Consider the following 19,756-nt stretch of genomic DNA (forward strand, 5'->3'; position numbering starts at 1 on the left):
ATCACTACACCTCGATACTCCAGGGGTTACAATCACTACACCTCGATACTCCAGGGGTTACAATCACTACACCTCGATACTCCAGGGGTTACAGTCACTACACCCTCGATACTCCAGGGGTGCCAATCGCTACATCCTCGATACTCCAGGGGTTACAGTCACTACACCCTCGATACTCCAGGGGTTCCAATCGCTACATCCTCGATACTCCAGGGGTTCCAATCGCTACATCCTCGATACTCCAGGGGTTCCAATCACTACACCTCGATACTCCAGGGGTTCCAATCGCTACACCTCGATACTCCATGGGTTGCAATCACTACACCTCGATACTCCAGGGGTTACAATCACTACATTCTCGAAACTCAAGGGGTTATGATCATTACATCCTCGATACTCCAGGGGTTACAATCACTACACCTCGATACTTCAGAGGTTACATTCACTCTCGCTCTCTGCACCTCTAGGACATGTCCTCGATACCCCAGGGGTTACTATCACTTTCGCTCTCTGCACCACTGGAACATGTCATGGTAAAATTGAAGGTTTTATGTGCGACACATAGTGTATGAGATAAGAAGTCTAGTTTGATCATTTGATGTACATCAACCGAATCTTAACGAATCTCGAGGTCGCATAACGGTATGTCGTAATCTTCACAGTAGCATATAGGTATATGATTGGTCAGGTTTTTTCTCTTGAAACCCTCTCTAGACCAATCAAATTATTTCGCTTATATCTTCAATATTTTAATTAAGTATTCTAGGGGTGTAGAGAGCAATATCTATTATCATAATATATCAATACAGTTGATACTAACAACAGCATCAAATACACATATGAGAAGGAAAGAAAGATGACGGTACTATGAAAGTATTGGTTTATCAGAAAAAGATGTACACTGACCAATACCTCCGATAACACCACCCCTCACACCAGACATTGGCCGTTGTGCGAACTTTGCTCAACAGATGTGATTGTCACAGAAGAACAATACAAGAAGAAATAACAAAATCATATGTATATAGAACCACAAAAATATGTGGACACCATGATCGGACAATATCGAAAGTTAACAATGAATTCCGTGAAAGCAAAGAAGAGACAAATCACCAAGGAAAAGAACAAAATGAAAGGACAGATAGTCTCCCCATACTTCAAAGAACTGTCAGAAACCATTCAAAGGACAGTCATGAAACCTTACAAGACTCTCCAAAATGTCCTCGTCAATCCTACGGATACAACACCCAAAGAGAACTTCTCAGAATACGTATGCAAAATCGGATGTAAGAACTGCGACGCATCGAATATTAGAGAAACGGACAGGAAGTTCAGAAAGACGCGGAATCTCAAGAAGGAAAAAAAACATAGTGAAACTTCCAAAATAGCAGACAGGCTTCAGGCGGATAGCTGGTGAAGGAGGTAATCATCATATTTGTCCCTAAAACATTTAATCTGAATTAGTAGTTTTGGGACAAACAGGTCTTAACTTCCAACAGTAACGCTTTCAGTAGCAGTATTTTGGAAAGCTGCAAAAATGATCGAGATTTTTATATCATAATCCAACAGTAACACGTTCAATATCAGTACCTTGAAAAACTACAATGATATCGAGAAATTAATATCATCATATTGGGCTGTCAATAAATAAATGCCGAGGATATTGGAGCTCCATCTAGATCCATTGCGCTCTACAAATCACTTCCTACATTATGAAGCGTTCCATATTTGCCACCTCGTACTAAATATCTATACACCTTACTCGGAGAGTCCGATTACGCATTCCTGATGACACAAGGTTTAGTTATTTTCTTAATACTGCGTATCTATTAACAGACGAGAATTGTGTTGGTGGAAAAATAGGTCAAGTTACATGTATGATAACTAGGATTTTTTTATCTATTTGGCTATATCTAATGTTCAATGTATTGCATTTCGTGTTCCATTCCCTGTGATCGTCATTATTGTCAGCTGACTAGACTGTCTTAAACAACGAAGGCATGTAACCAGAATCCGGAACATAGGGTTTATATGGATATTGTAACAAAGGCGAGTGAAATCGGAGACATGTAGACGTTTTCGTCAGCTATATGGTGCACAGCTGTAAACTAGGAGCTGTGTGATAGCAATGTTAAATATGTAGGAAAGTTGTCATGGAATTCTTATTTTGCAAAAGATCCATATTGTTATGATCAGAAGTGACGAACATGGATAAATATGACGTGTGCCAACCACAAATGTAAACGCGTATTGATGGTGTGTGCATCGTGTGACGATTTATATGTCTGTGAGACTTGTATAGAGCAAGATCATCGTGGTCACCATTTGAACACTTTACACACCACGGCAGATCAGCATATTGATAGGTTAAAGAAAGAGGAAAATAGGGTTACATCGAATATGCGTCAGCTGCAAGAAGATCTTCAGACCTGTATTGCGACACAAAAATATGAGAAGGAAGCGGCAGTGCGGTTTCAACAACAGCTCAACAGACAGCTGGACGAGAAACGCAAGGAAATTTTGGAAGAACATGACCGTAAGAAAAAACATTACGAGGATCAGATGAATAAACGACTTGAAGAACTGAAAACACGCGAAAGTCAACTTCGAGAAAACATTAAACTGGATAGAGAATTTTGTGACCAATTGACAAAATTGAAGAAAAAAAGGGATCCGTTGAAGACATTAGAACTTATTAAAAGGATATCTGTAACTAACGTGACAGAATTAGAATATCCAGGGGAGATAAATACTGCTTGTAAAACTCCAATCTCAAATGACCTGGTATTATATTCGTACAGAAATAATATTTCAAAGACAGAACGAGATTCACTAACAGAGCAAGCGGCCGAGGCTGAAGAAAACTATGGAAGTTATATGGATGACAGTATTCGTACTGAAATGTTGTTTGCAGAGATATCCGATTTAAAGAGACGTAGTGTCCATGAAGAAATCGACGACGGAAGTGAACGAACATCTATGTCGTTTGCAGAAGAAAATACACCTCATGAACGTGAAAACGTCGCTAAAAGCACTGATCAAGGTAATAAGGCTCTTATCCCAAAGGAAGAGAAGGCCGCTGACCTCTTTGAAACCACGTTAGCACTTTTTCGTTCTTTTAAAGTTGATTCGGGGCCGATTTTTGTTCATCCAGAAGTTGACTACAAGTGTTGGATGAAAACATCTAACAATCGGAAACAGTTGAAACTTTTTGATTGTAATGGCTTTTTGAAAAGCGCTGTACCTTTTGAGAACAATGTATCGGGCTTCACCATGTTACATGATGACCATCTGCTGGTGTGCAGTCCCCACGAAAAGTGCATCAAAGAAATAAAGCCACCAAAGTATCACGAGACTACGACGTTCAGCACGGCACCACTAAGACCAAATGTCATCCAGGTGGAAATCTGATTATTTCCCTTACCAATAAATCATACAACACCATTACCATAGGGAGGTCTTTGGTTATGAAATGCAGTACAATTGGGAGAGAGATAAGTCTGGCGGAGAAGGAAGAAAATGGCGATGACTTGTTCTGTGTCCCAGAGCAAGTTAGTGTAAACAGGAAAGGGAGTGCTGTAGCTGTAATTAATCACACTTCAAAATCTTGCAGTCATCTCGTACTGTTGGACGATCGGTTGGTACTCAATAGAAGGTATATGGACGGCGAGGTAATCCTTGCCTGTCAACAGATTAAACACGTACCGGATCGTTTTCGCATTTGTGATGTAAAATTTGATTTCAATGATAATATACTTATCTGTGAATACTTTGCAAGGCGTGTTCAGCTGCTGGATTCATCGTGTTGTCCACTGAAGGATCTAGTTCAGGGACAGGGAATACCCATATCGCTTGGAGTACACCCCAATGGAGACCTGTATGTAGGCTTCGACAACGGAATGCTACACGTGTACAGAAGGGCACCCAAAAAGGAGGAAAGCCTATTCTAGTATATCATAGGCAGAATTAGTAAAATGGTTTTGATTTTCAGATAACCATTCAAGTCAGCTTTATCGATGTTTTGATAAAGGATTCGATGTTTAAGTGTATTTAGATAGTTCGAGAACTGATGATCACGAATGAGATGTACAGAAATATAGACTTGAATGTATGTGATGTAACCTGCTTAGAATAATCAAGAAAATAAGTCCAACTCCATATTAAGATCAGAATGCGTCATATATACCATAACCTCCAAATACTCAAAAAGTCGCCTGTCTGAATATATGTGTTTTAAGTCTATGAAAGTATGACATATAGCGTCGAAATGGTGATGCAGGCAACAAGCAAATCTCAAATCAACAGAAAAGGGTACCATGAAGGTGAATAACATCACTGGAGAAGTGCACACGAGGCACTTGAAATAGCTAGGTGTAGTCTTTCGTTACAATTCCTAAGGCAAAATAAATCCTATCAATAAATTTGGTATTTAGTCATATTAAATGATCTGTAAAAATATTCAAAAATGGAGAGTTTGGGAGAGGAAAGAATAATGTTTAGACATATTACATACATGTACTTATTGAGACTATGACAATTGGATTCTATTTCACTCAGACCAATACGTAATGCATATATCATTGTTATGCACGGATTGTTACTCGTACGTGCATTCATAAATCTTTTTGTATAATATGATGGAGATTACAAAGACTTCAAACATTTTAATCTTAAATTTTTTTTTGTTTTGTTTTGTTTTGTTTTTGTTTTTTTTTTGTTTTGTTTTGTTTTGTTTTTGTTTTAATGTACTTATGTAAATAAGTTGTGATTTTCATAATAATTCTGTAATTACGGTGTTGTAGGCTCTGACTTTGGTAAACTACACATTGCTACAGTAAAAACAATCCACAGTACACAGCACACCATCTTAGTATATAAGTTTTATTATCCTAGTTTAGATGCCAGCTATGCTATGCTCTGGACACGATTTTTAACAAAGGGCAATAATATTCTTGGTATACTAATGATAATAATAACCATTAACAAAAACAAAATCTTTAAAAAATGCCATTAAATACTGTTTTTATTCTCTTTGTTTACAGAATAATGCTTCTATAAGTTGTCAAACAGAGGTCCCTTTAATAGTCAGAAATAACCTCTGAGGGAAGGAATACAACAAAATGTGGTATACAAAGTTCAAGGACAAACTTTTTTTCATAACACAAGGAATCTGTACATCAAACTACTTACAAACCTGCGCCTGTCATGAAAAGCACTTTGCACATGATACCATGTCTGTACAGAAAATTATGAACCCTTCCAGGAAAGCAAAACCAACAGGCAACATACTTTGTCACTTCTGAATTCTTTTAATTGATTGATTCTAAATGTACTAAAACAAGGCTCCAAGACCCGTGGCAGAGGCAAACGTGGTGATACTTTCTGCAGCTTGTTTGGTTTCCACGAGAAGCTTGCCTTCCCTTATCCAATCAGATGCCAGCTCTCGTGGCAGACCTTCAAGCTGATTCATGAATCGCACAGCCATTTCCATGTTTCCTTGCTTCAGCCAGAATTGTGCATGATCTACTATTTTAAATGTGTTTAAGTCTTTTGGATCAACGATAGCCGTCTCCGTTTTTAGATTCACATCCGAAAAGATAAAAAACGATTGGACGTAGGAAAGGAAGTAAGTGAACAATGAGCTTTTCGACTCTTTGATGAGAGCAACTCTCCGACACCTCTTCCTTACATCTCTAAACCTAGCTATGAGGTTATCCTCTGTCCAGACACCACGAGTCAATGCATCCTCAGGAATTGTGTTTATCACTGTGGCAACAAATGGGTGGTGACCTGATGCTTCCGCAATGGCCATGACCTTTTGATCAAGGGGCACGACTTTTTCTTCCCATGACTGCCCATCTTTGTTACCAACACGTATGAGACCATTGAGGGCTAGACATGCAAGCCACAACTTCTTGGCCTGTTGTGCAACTTTCCCCTTCTCAGCCTGGGCTGTAAGTATAACCATCACAGACTTACAGCAAGGTTTACACAGACAATGTAAACTTAACTTAATCAGCAATAGAATGCATATATGATATAAAATGACAGTTTAAGGCACATTTTATAATCTGCCACCATCCCAATCTAGTTTACATTTTAATTGGTCCTATAATGAACTTTCAAAACACTTTGTGACTGCAACCAATTTCAAATATTAGAGAAGATGGGTTGTGTATACAGTTTATAACCATCAAAGGTTTAAAGATTAGTAGTGTTGGCTCTTTCCATCATATCCATGGTTATATGCCATGCATTGCCGCTCATCAAAAACCTGCCACAGCTGCCTCACTGCCATTCATTCACTTCACCTCCAATTGCTTGCATGCCCTCACACATCAAACTGCTCACCTCCTTACCTGCCACAGCTGCCTCACTGCCATTCATTCTGTTCACCTCCAATTGCTTGCATGCCCTCACACATCATACTGCTCACCTCCTTACCTGCCACAGCTGCCTCACTGCCATTCATTCACTTCACCTCCAATTGCTTGCATGCCCTCACACATCAAACTGCTCACCTCCTTACCTGCCACAGCTCCCTCGCTTCCATTCATTCTGTTCACCTCCAATTGCTTGCATGCCCTCACACATCAAACTGCTCCCATTTTTAACTACCACAGCTGCCTCAATGCCATTCATTCTGTTCTCAAACTCCAAATTGCTTGCATGCCCTAACCCATCAATTTGCTCACAGCCTTACCTGCCACAGCTGCCTCAATGCCATTCAATCTGCCCTCAAATCCAGCAACCTGTGTTTTATAGCCCTCACACATCATACTGCTCACCTCCTTACCTGCCACCTAAATTCACTTCTTCTAAAATCTTGTCATCAAACTGCTCACCTCCTTACCTGAAGTTGTCCTTCAAACTTATTGCTTGCATGCCCTCACACACAGTTCAATCTCTTGGTCAATCAACTTCTTTTCTAAATTATCAACATGCGCTGCTGCCTGCATCGCCAGCATGTGTCGAAGTTCTTTTTCGTACTCTTCACGTGCCTCAGATGCCTGTCAAACAAAATAGATCACAAATTACATCCAAACAACCTTGTATCAAAGCCAATAAAACAGACTAGCCCCAGATCCTGTACATAACTTTACTAAACAACACTAGACTCACTGAGTGTTCGGTTTTTTTTTTTTAAAAGTGGTTTTGTTTCAGTATTCGATCAAAACTATATATAATTTGAGACAGATTTATTATTACTTACATCCTACAACACTGCTCTCTACTACTGTTAAAAGTGACAACTAACTGGATTTTGAATTTTATTCCTGTGCAATGCTTGTTATGAACAGTCATGCTGAAATACTGGCAAAACCAGTCAGTTTTCTTTGCATTTAAAACTAAATTACGGGGAAATACTTATGAGTAACTTCTTTCCTTTGGACAATACTTTTGCATGCCATTGATAGCAGCTTGCGAACAATATCTCAATCATGGGCACTTGTTAACCAGTTATTTCATGTTTTAAATGATTAACACATCCCATTCTTGAATCCTACGGAGTTGCTGCATTGATCACATGAGGTAATTCAGGTTATCACATCTGATGGCAGCTACCATAGCATTTTAATTGCCACTAATTTGATTTGAATGCCAACACTTGCATTACATGGTATCAAGATACATGAAGAATATTTAACAGCATGGTGTTATCAGTCTACAAGGCTGCTGAACTCTGGCAGCCAGACCAAATTTTTACAGCCTAGGACTGCCAGCTTACACTTAGTGTGTACAGTGTAAGAAAGCTTGTTGTAACTGATCCAGTTCTCAACAATATGAGTGTACAGTATTAGAAAGCCCAGTGTTATGGACTCACTTTTCTACATTATAAGTGTACAGTGTCGGCAATCTGCTGTTACTGACCTAGTTTTCTACATTACGAGTGGACAGTTTAAGAAAGAATGCTGTTACTGACCCAATTTTCCTTCTCCAAAGCATACTGTTCTTGCATCTTCTCCAAAGCGTTCCTAATTGTCAGGTTAGCTACTTGGTCATCTTCACGTTTCTGCTGTTCTAGAGCTGCTTCAAAACGTTGTTTCTCCATAGCGATCTGCTCTGCCAGCTGTAGTTGTAGCTGTTCTATCCTCCCATGGGCATGTCCAATAAGAACATTTAGGTCCTCTTCACTAAGGGTGTTACCTATAAGAAGACAACTTCAATCATTCACATGTTGTTCTTTTGGCAATACATAAATATAAAACAGTGCTGCTTTGTTTCACATAAGAAGACCATCCCTTGACTTTGAGTAAGAAGTCCTGTACTGGTTCCCTCAAATTATAGCATGATAAATACAGTACTGCCACACTGATTTCAAAACCCAATTAAACTTACATAAGGATAAACTAATTAACTAATGAAGCTATACACCTTGAATTATATGACAGAAACAAATTTACACAGGTATGGTAATAATCTAAGTAAGATTTTTACAACAACGTCCCAGTAAGGTTAAAAGTTATGACAGAACATGTAGATAGTTTCAAGTACATTATGATCTTAATACAATGTCAACTTATAACCCAACAAAATTATATCATTCATAACAGCTATGGATGTCATAACCAATATGCTACTACCTGTCGTCACAGATAGAGACAGATGTTGAACAGACACTGAAAACTTTGCCTCAAAAGTAATTAATCAATAATGATATTGAGATATCACTACATTATTATACCTTTGCCTGTTCCCAGTTTTTTATCCGGCATCAGGCTTTGAAGCTCTCTCTGAAACTGCATTTTCCCCTTCTCGATAAGTTCCGTAAATTGTTCTGTTGTTTTATACTCCGATTCACATTTCTGTATCTGAAAGCAGAATGGCATGTTGATGATATTAGAAATGGAATTGTTAAGCATGGATGTCCTTATCTAATGCTAGAATTGATCCTGGAGAAGTTAAAAAGGTCAACGTCAAATAAGTAATTGTAAAAAATGCCAAGTAACAGACCACCCTACGATCTAGTTTAAACTTCCTAGATACCACTATCTACATACTACTGAATGGCAGCCTAGGGAGCGAGTTGTTCAACAAACCAACTAACCCATTATCATTCCTACATCATTGAAGTTACCACCCCATACACCAGAAGGAAAGCATACCATATTCCCAAACCGTAAGAATAAGGAAAATGTATAGCAACCCAACACATTTTGAACAATATTTTTATCAGTTGTATTACTGATGATGGATTAGTGTATTAGTATAAGGATAGGCAGATTACAGCATAGATACAGCAATATAGGAATAACATAAAAGTATGTATATTAACACAGTAGCTATCTCATATATGGCATAGTCATTTACGGCAGGATGTCACTAGAGTAATTATTTATAGTAACAAATAGTAACTATTTATAGAAATGTTTTGCCTACAATTTTTATACTTTGTAATATAGCAATTGATGTAGATTCATCCTGATGAAGCTGGATAAGGGTGAAACATGTCGAAGATCATAATAAATTGAAGAAACATACTCTGAAGTTGTTGTGGTTGTAAATCTTGTATAAATTTAGAGTCAAGCCAAACAATGAAGTAAACTGCGCCTAACAGGTGGCTTGTTCTTCTAGGACTCATCAGTGATGGGCCTTAATTTTGAAGCCTTGGAGGCGACCTTGGAAAATCCAAAGTGATCAAAAGAAATATTAAAATCTAGATGGGGAGGTGCACTAGTCCCATTATTATATAAATTTTGTAAATTTCATAAATGTGATAATTTAAGAACAATGTAAATTACATGTGTATATTCCAAACTGTGCCACTATCTGAACGAATTAAAACATGGCATGCTGTTATGGGAACTAAGAAGTCCTACCGTTTCAATCATCTGCTCCATCTTACTAGTGAGGGTGTTGAGATGATCCTCAGCTTTTCCTACTGCTTTGCTGGCCTTCGCCTCACCACTCTCTTTCACTTCCTGGATGACAGAATTCAGTTTGTCCAGCTCTTCCCTTCAATAACAGGTTGAATGTGTTATTAACGGTCAAATGTATTATATCATCATGAGAAATGACTCATTTCTAAAGAGTTCCAGTTCCCACTTAAAAGATCCTTTTCCAGGCAGCTGGGGAGGACTATCTTACCAACATCATACATACTAATGAATTAAATGTCCACTTGAGGTAGAGCATCTCATAAACATAAAACATTTACTTCATAGATGAATTAAGCTGTACACAGTTTTACAATGTAGTTGAGAAGTTTACCTGGCTTTGTTGACAACCCCCTCAGATACACTGGCCATCTGTTTCCAAGCTTGGGAGGCCTCCACCACACTTTGCCAATGGCCATCCTTGTCCTCTATCTGAAGACACACAAACATTATAAGTAACTTCCATCATCAATTTTCAGTAAGTAATAGATGACTGATAAAATATAATTGTTCTCTTCATAGCATTTTTCTCATTTCAAAAGATTAATTGATCATGATAACTTAACCAAGCACATTTCTTCATTCTACAGCTCAGTTCTAGATGTTATATTGTGGTTCTATAGAACATTCTGTTAAACTCTAGTAATAAAAGACACATTCTGTATCCATGGTTACACCTGACAGTCAGTTTTTTAAAGAAATTATCTGATATAGACATTTTAGTGCACATCAAAGACTCATCAAAGTCTGAATAAAATGGTTATCAGAACATATTTTGTCAACTCAAAAGACTTTTTCCAATGTTTAAACTTTTCTCGGTTGACCAGAAATTATAAATGTACTTATTTTGTTGCATTTAAATTTTAGAGTAATTTTTAACAATGAGGAAAATCCTACATTCTCAAAAACTGCTATTAGCACAATCCTATGTAAGCATAACATCTTTAGCAACAACAGCACTTAAATAAGATCTGCACTGAAATATATACATTTAGAATAGGTGATCATTTTCAACATATACATCATCATTATTTTGTGCAATATTATTCTATCGATGAAAAGAGTGAAACAACATGCTGTTACATGACAAAGAAATCTACTTACAGGTGATTTATCATCCAGTGCCTTTTTTAGACTTTGTGTATGTGCCTTGATCTTCTCCAGCACCTGACTCTGTGTGTCTAAAGCCTCCATCACATATCTGTTGGCCTCTTCCACAGGACCATCTAGCTTCTTTATCAAAGCTGCTAATTTTGATAAAAATTCACACTAAGAATTATGTAGGTGTTTTGATTTTTGCCTTTAAACATGGTTTTGTTATAGAGTACCAGTCCTTGAAAAAGATTAGAAAATCCAAAGCAAATAACATTAACAGTTTCTATTTGTTTTTTACTTTTCACTTGATTATTGAAATTTACCAGCGATAGTCTTACTATCCATTTGATTTTTGATTTTTATCACATTCTACATCTTTACCAATCACAAATAAGTTTCATGGTTATATCTAATTTTTTATTATAACAAAGGGATGTAATGAACTATATATTATTCATAGATGATGTCAAATTGTAACTAATTTGAAATTGATAAGATATAAGTCAATTAAATTATTCAAATTTGTGTTCAGTTAGACATATGTCACATGTTTCAACATAATGTATCTGCCGGAATTAATTTATCACTGACATCTACTGTGAACAATTATGTATTGACTAGTGGCCAGAGGTATTCTGTCGTTACTGATCTACTACACATGCTCATGTATTAATTTGTTCCCTGGTTATATAAGTCATTACCCGAGGCCTTTCTGAAGGTCAGTGTAACTTTATCTGGTTGTAAACAGCAAAATCTATTGTAATTTATGTGGAAGACCATGTCACTAACTCATATATTATTCAATCCTTGTTAACCTGTTAGCTAATGTGTAATATTACTTTATCAGTTTATTAACAATTTTAGTATAAATATGACCACATTTCAAGCAAGAATGAATCGGTTCCTGAAGGCATGTGAGTGTTCCATCTCTAAATAGCCTACATCTCAATAAACCTACAACACCCGAACAGTGTTTGGACTTCTTCATCTCCACTCATCACCACACAAAAAAAAATTCATTTTATTAAGTGTGATTGTTAGAGGGTTAATTTCTGTCTTATACTTCAGTGTGATTGTTAGGAAGTTAATTTCTGTCTTATACTTAAGTGTGATTGTTAGGAAGTTAATTTCTGTCTTATACTTAAGTGTGATTGTTAGGAAGTTAATTTCTGTCTTATACTTAAGTGTGATTGTTAGAGGGTTAATTTCTGTCTTATACTTCAGTGTGATTGTTAGAGGGTTAATTTCTGTCTTATAATTCAGTGTGATTATTAGGAAGTTAATTTCTGTCTTATACTTAAGTGTGATTGTTAGGAAGTCAATTTCTGTCTAATACTTAAGTGTGATTGTTAGGAAGTTAATTTCTGTCTTATACTTAAATGTGATTGTTAGGAAGTTTAAAATTAATTTCTGTCTTATACTTAAGTGTGATTGTTAGGAAGTCAATTTCTGTCTTATACTTAAGTGTGATTGTTAGGAAGTTAATTTCTGTCTTATACTTAAATGTGATTGTTAGGAAGTCAATTTCTGTCTTATACTTAAGTGTGATTGTTAGGAAGTTTCAGCCAATGACTCAATAAGACATTAGAAAGATAGTAGTTAGACTAAATGGGGACAATATCCTGTGGCAAAGCTTTCAACATCTCTTAATGACAATTTCCTGTCAACTGTCGGATTTAAAAACGCCAGAGACACAAGACGTCGATAATTAATCATTTTGTGGCAAAGTCTACATGTAATACACTTTCTGACCAAACAGTTGTGAAATTTTGTTTATTCTATACAATTTGCTTATCTTACACAATAAAGACACAATGTTTTGGAATTTTGTGTCAATTTTGTGTGAAAATCAAGGAGAGTTCAATAAAATAGGGAGAGTTGACATAGTTACCATGTACTGACAAGCTGCACACCCATTTTTCTGAATTCATGTGGACCTTTTATAATGCTTCATCAACAAGTTCACTTACTAAAATATGCTTTTTTAAAAGAGCAAACATGACATCACCACAGAGGATGAGATTGGTGATAAGTCATCCTTAGCTGCTAAATGAACAATAACTTTGTAAAAAGAATAGAAAATACCTGTGATGCCTGCTGCCTTTTCCGCTAGTTTCTTTTCTTCTTCAAGTCTCGTTCTTTCTCTTTCTCTTTCTTCGGTTTGTTGCTTGGCTTCTCGCAACTGTTCTTGTTCTAACTTCAACAACTGTTCTTCCAACTTCTTTCTCTCTTTCTCTTCTTTTTCCTGTTTCTTTTTTGCAGCTAGTTCAATATCAGCCGAGCTTTTCTTTTCTGTGACTGTGATTTCTGTTTATTTTGAAAATAACCAAATAATTGCTCGTCTACATGGGTTTCCTTAAACACTGCAGATGACATAATCAAGAAAAAGACATCCACATTTACAGATCTTTTTTCCTTTTTTGTAAGGCAACATATCAAGATTCACCAGTTGATTTATAATAAATGGTTGCAGAAAAAAAATGATAAAAAAACACAATTCTAACTGAAATTGCATTTCTCACTTTAATCCAGATCTATGCAAAATTGGTCAGATCTGACTAGTCTGTAATGAACACATTTCATACAACATCAAAACTTGGTTAGGGATGATTTATGTAAGTTTATATCATTATTATGACACAGTTAAACTTATTAAAGTGTAAGAAAAGACACATTAACATGACAAAAAGACAGTAATTAATGTCTGTCCTTTATGGACAGTGTTAAAATAGACACATTAACTAGACAAAAAGACAGTAATTAATGTCTGTCCTTTATGGAAAGTGTTAAAATAGACACATTAACTAGACAAAAAGACAGTAATTAATGTCTGTCCTTTATGGAAAGTGTTAAAATAGACACATTAACTAGACAAAAAGACAGTAATTAAAGTCTGTCCTTTATGGAAAGTGTTAAAATAGACACATTAACTAGACAAAAAGACAGTAATTAATATCTGTCCTTTATGGACAGTGTTAAAATAGACACATTAACCAGAAAGCATAATAGAAATTAATTACCTTCTTCAGAAAGCATACAAACTTGACACTAGATCAAATATCTATTACTGTCTATGATTTTTTAATTTTTTCACTAAAGCATGTGACCAATTATTCAAGTGAAGTGACTAGTACTTGAGAAAATATATTACCTGGTGCTGGTGTTTTTATTTCATTCTTTGGAGTCTTTCTAGTTACTTCATCCCCCTGGACTTTTGTTGTCATTTCATCCTTCTGGACCTTAATTCAAATAGATAACCATCACAATTAAACAAATTCAGACCAACAGATCACAGCAACAACACTGATCAATTATCTACATTGCATCAGATCAACAGTTGCAATTAGTAGTTAGCTCCCTTTGACTTAGAAAAGGCCATATTGGGACTGTGTGTCATCACAATGTCTGCACATCAGAGTAATATGTGTAAATTCTTTGTTTTCATGGAACCTCATAAGCCTGTAAGTAAATGCCCACAATTTTCTTTAACGTTAATGTGATTCACATTTTCTTCTGGGAAGTGTTCAATTCATCATGATTATTCGTATTTTAAGCATCAATCTAAAATATTTAACACCATCGCAATAAAATGTGTATTAAAGCTAGATCTTCCATATGTATACCAACAAGAGCTGAATACTTACTGGTTCCACAGGCTTTTTTTTTGTGATGGATGGTGGCCATATCTCCGCGACAGTTTCACTGTTTGAAATACAACTAATAAATAGTTTTGAATTTTTCTATGTTTAGAGACCCTTATTATTGATAAGTTGACTGAAAGTAAATGAGAAATAGACCTACATATTCCCTCTGATTAATGTCATTATTGATTCTACAACTACATACCCAGTTCCATATCTCCATCTTTAATAGTGTAAATGAGTAGAAACCAAATTTCGACAAATGAGAGACAGTGACAGAGAGATGGAATGAAAATCGATAAGACTTGTTTCAAGCTGTGCTTTCATATTGACCAATCCATCAGTTACCAAATTCTATCCTTTTCTTGTCAGAATATTACATGCCCTGTCCAATACTGGTGTTTACCTACCTTGGACTGGAGGTCAAGTTCAACTTTTCCTTGGCCCAATCTAAAATGGATGGGTCGTACCAGTAGACACCAGCTCCAGCCCCAGTCAACAAGACAATTCCGCCCAGTAAAGCAGGGACACGGCTAAAACAGAAAATTACGTCAAATGTATCAAAGAATAAAGCCAATCTAGATGATTGAACAGCTGTATCTATATTCTAATGTGTGAATGAAATCCTCTTTTGTATGGCCCTGGTGTGATGCCGATGTGTAATGTAGGAAAAATATAATACATAGCAATTATCAAAAAGATATGCCAGTCACACCCACCTCAGTAACTTCACTGTAACAGGAAATATTACTTTAAAGCTACGCAGGTATCTTTAAAGATGCTATTTCAGTATTCAAATGTAAGTCCAGGAACTTGTGACCTGACACTCAACCATAGTTCCATAGTATAAATTAGTAAATATTAGGTTTTATGAAGAACCCATATTATATATTAACACTGTTGCTTGTATCATTGTGGCAAATTTGACAGGAATTTAATTAACAATTTAACATTGCCCATATTTGGCAATACAATGGGCACAACTCTGAAAATATGGGGTCACATGAAGAACACCTCATATTTGTCAAATTCCTTCACTTCTTGTATGACCATATCAAATCTGAAAGGGGTTACTTTAACATACAAACAAAGAGTTCTTGCCTTTTCTATACAATGCCCATATTTGCTAATAAAAGGGGCATAAGTTTCCTAAAAATAATCACAAAATTCTCTAATGTGAACTTGTTTGAGCCACTTTGGAATGAAATTTTTGCAGCAAGTATCATTAACATCAGTCTATAGATAAATGTAAGAGAGCACTAGCAGTGAAAATATTTACTAGCTTTTAACGTTTTGTAGAACCATGACGTGAAAGATGAAAAATATGCATACATCAGCTGTCTTTGTACTGATTATAGCTATAGGCTATCACTGACTTTGTAATCACTTCACTTGGCATATAGCATATATATAGATATAGCATCACTTGAAAATACATCATATATACTTGAAACATTTTCATTTTATACACCTAATTAGATAGTCTTGTCCTATACATCTCATGTCATAGGTACAGGACTTCCATAAGTAGTTCACTACCAAATCAATATATATTACAGTATTGAATGACTATGAGTATGTGGTAATGTTTACCTCGATTTTGATGTTGGTGGTTGTGGTGGGGGGACATTAGCCTTTGGTTTTTGACTAGCACTGGGCGTCCCTTTGCCTGGAGCTGATGGCTTGGTGGCCAGTCTGCGTCCACCAGGCCTTAATCCAACACACTGTCAATTAAAATCAAATATGAAGACATGCTACATGTTTTTTTTTTTTGCAGAGGCTGTTTGATCTATTGTACACTTCAGTACAAAACATGTCACAAACAATTTTAGAAACACACTACATGTTGTTGACCACTGAACAACTATCACCCAATAATACCCAGAGATACATTTTATACTCCTTTTGCCTAATGGTCTATACATATTTTTCTTTGTAAAGTAATATATAGAGACAGATCCTCATTATCTATTCATTAACATAACAAATTTTCAGGTCATTTTTTGAAAATGTTTGCCAATACACAAGCAGATGTGTTTTTTGGGGGAGGGCTAAATTGGGTTCTTTGTTGTGATTTCCAATGTGACGATAAAAGAGCAAATGAAACATGTGATTTATCAACAGTCAATTAACAATGTTTGTGTGACAGAAGTAATAACATTTCAATCAACACATTTTTGTAATATATATCTTATAATGTCATATAATTTGAATGGGTTCAACAATATTTATACACTTTTGTTTGGATTGACTAAAGGTTTACCGTACATGTACATTGTTGTACATATAGTGCTTAAAGTCTAATTACAAATCAGTTATAAGTTAGTCTTTCATTCTCCACTATAAGAATGTACATTAGCATTGTAAATAGTGCAAGGTGTGCTGTGAGAGTATGAATTGTCCATATTGTACACATGTTGTAACTGATAAGTCAAAAGACCGAAAGCAATAAAAGAAATAATTGAAACTTGCTACTTCAACCTCACAACTTATTCTTTAAGATACCATTAAGACAATGACTAACTCTAGTAAGAATAAACATATTATTCATAGAAATCCTGGGTTAATTCTAGACTTGGGCATTATTGTTTTCTCAGCCAAAAAATGGCAGGATAGTAAAAAAAAAAAACAAAGGGCTTCCAGAATTAATGCAGGGTGCAATGAAATTTTCAAAGTTAGGGCAGGGTTCCACACCTCTTTGGTCAATTTAAGTTGAAACACTGCCTTGAAATTACTAGGGATTTATGTCCATAGGTAAAAACTGCTTTTTTACTCATTCAAATTCACTATCTCCAGTCTGTCAACTGTATAACAACAGCCCTAGTTGCATCACTTGAGAAGATTTTAAGAGCATAGTTTTAAGGAATAGCTCTTTTAAGACCAGGCTTAAGGAATTAAGATCAGGGACTTCACATGGTTATCTCCCTTCCCATATGTGTTGCCTTTACCTTTAGATAGTCTAAGAACTGAAAGCAGAACATAATGGAGAGGAAATTTCAAAACCAGTAGAAACACTGAGTCAGTTTGGTACATAAAGATATAACTTGATTATCTGAAGTTTAAGTATCAGTTTTCAACTTACCGTATTTATTCCAATAAACGCCCTGGGGTGTGAAATTTTTCAGATGGGGCGATTAATAGAACACAAAATTTCATAATTTGTTGGTCATGATAAGCCATGGCTGCTACTTAAAAACATTGTTTAACAAACTAACAAATTACTCAGCAAAGAATGCATTTGAAAATTGCAGTAATTCCAACATCATCGCTTGTAGGCCTAGTTTGCATAACAAAATAAAAAAACACAGCGGTATATAAGCCAGTCTGTTTCTAAATAAATTCCACATACCTGATAACAATGTCTGGGACAAAACGAAATTACAACACTGCTTTCAAGCTTAAAGTAATCGCCTTCGCAGAGGAGAAGGGTAAACATGCCGCCGCAAAAGTGTTTCGTATTGACAGAAAACGAGTGCGGGACTGGTGTCAAAACAAAGAAAAATTTAAAAATCTTTCTAAAACATCTAAATGCTGTAAAGGAGGTGGGAGGCATGTCAGATATGAAGATATTGACAAAAATCTGATGAGATGGCTACAGGACAGACGGGACATGTAAGCTACAGCCAGCCAATGTGTCGTGGAATAAACCCTTCAAAAAAAACTTGGAGAGTTGTATGACGAATGGTGTTTCAGTGGCCCCATTGAGAAAACAAAAGCAGGGAATCGTAAAGCCCCATCTAAAGCTGTAATGTTGTCTTGGGTCAAGACAGTATGGAGTTTAGTGAAAAGGATGTCCAAGCTGCAGATGACGTTTTGCAAAATTTAATGGGTGATGTGAACGCGCCTTCTATTCCACAAATAGAACTGAGTGAAAGCGAGACGGGCGAAGTGAAAGTGAAGACAGTAGTTCGTACGGCAGTCCCGGCCGTTAGGCCTGCAGTATATTGAAATGAACCGTGGATTAAATTGATATTACTTGTGTACATGTCGTGACAGTGTAATTTTCTTGTGCCAAAATTCATTTGTTAATGTTCATGGATACCGGGAATTTAAAATTTATTAAAAGGTAAGCTTGGTAAGCTTTGTAACCTGACTCCTGAGTTGTTGAAATTTACTGAGAAAACAGATGGGGGGGGTTATTTTGTATAAAGTTAAGGCAGCAGGTAACCAACCAAAATGCAGAACTGTATATCCTATCTTATTCGTACGAAAGAAAGAAAAGTGAATTGTAATTGCTCCTCCAGTTCACAGGCCAGATCTTTGCATAGCTAAAGTAATTAAATCCATAATGGCATATACATGTATAATCTGTTCAAATGGAAATTATTCTTTAGATTAATTAAAAATACATTCTTGTATCACCGAATAGATTATTTTCATTAAAAGCAGCAAAACATTTGTTTCATACTATAACAATGTTTGCGGTATATTCATATAAGGGTGGCAACTCTAACAGAAAAACCCTCTGCCTCTGTGACACGAACTAGCGACCCCTAAGGTCTCTAGCCAGACGCTCTATCGTTCAACTAAAGGGAAAAAGTCCACTGAGACCAGTAAAGTGACCTGTACATGCAGTTTCTACAGTACTTAGGTACTAACTAATTGGTTCGTTTATGCCTTCTTTCAGCCGGTTCAGACATTAAACATAAATAACTAAGCAAATGCCGATCCATGTGTCTTGTTCCAGTGTTCAAGGACACGTCCAACAAATCCAATACTACCGATACAAGTTAGTTTTCATTGATAATCGATTTGAAAACAAGAAACCTACTCGTATGCCAGAATGCACGTGTGTTGTTGCTCTCCACATCTCAAAGATTCAGCAAGCTTTCACACTTCGCCGGCTAACTCATCGGTCACCTGCCGACCCAGGTCTCTTTCTTTTTGAGCGGATATTCCCTTGTTATTCTACTATCATATTATAAAACCGAATCAAGTCAATATTTCCGGACAAGGTGTAAATATCAAATGTTTAAGCTAAATTAAAGACCTTATTGCCTGCATTTCAAAATTATCTTGATAATATCTCTGTATTGTTTTAATTGACAGATTTATTGAAAATAGATTCAATCTTGGAGTTGTAAACAAAAGTATTTCCGGAAATATCATAGTATGTAAAGATACGATTTCGGCTTTACAATA

At 36.1% G+C, this 19,756-nt stretch overlaps 1 protein-coding gene across 1 annotated transcript; it reads right to left on the reverse strand.

Moving 5' to 3' along the window:
* Positions 1–5,005: 5,005 nt before the first annotated feature.
* Positions 5,006–19,490, reverse strand: LOC132546951 (MICOS complex subunit Mic60-like). The gene is made up of 15 exons (XM_060210681.1): positions 19,386–19,490; positions 16,208–16,338; positions 15,025–15,147; positions 14,618–14,675; positions 14,125–14,212; positions 13,059–13,280; positions 10,983–11,122; positions 10,213–10,310; positions 9,822–9,957; positions 8,687–8,813; positions 7,925–8,148; positions 6,896–7,010; positions 6,814–6,845; positions 6,704–6,767; positions 5,006–5,952 (listed from the first exon to the last, which is right to left on the reverse strand). The coding sequence occupies exons 1-15, from the start codon at positions 19,422–19,424 to the stop codon at positions 5,333–5,335; spliced, it is 2,217 nt and encodes a 738-aa protein (XP_060066664.1). The 5' UTR covers positions 19,425–19,490; the 3' UTR covers positions 5,006–5,332.
* Positions 19,491–19,756: the final 266 nt, after the last annotated feature.

The sequence above is a fragment of the Ylistrum balloti genome, unplaced genomic scaffold (genome assembly GCF_031769215.1).
Source record: "Ylistrum balloti isolate Yb309-2 unplaced genomic scaffold, AGI_CSIRO_Ybal_v1 Utg369922, whole genome shotgun sequence".
Taxonomy (NCBI): domain Eukaryota; kingdom Metazoa; phylum Mollusca; class Bivalvia; order Pectinida; family Pectinidae; genus Ylistrum; species Ylistrum balloti.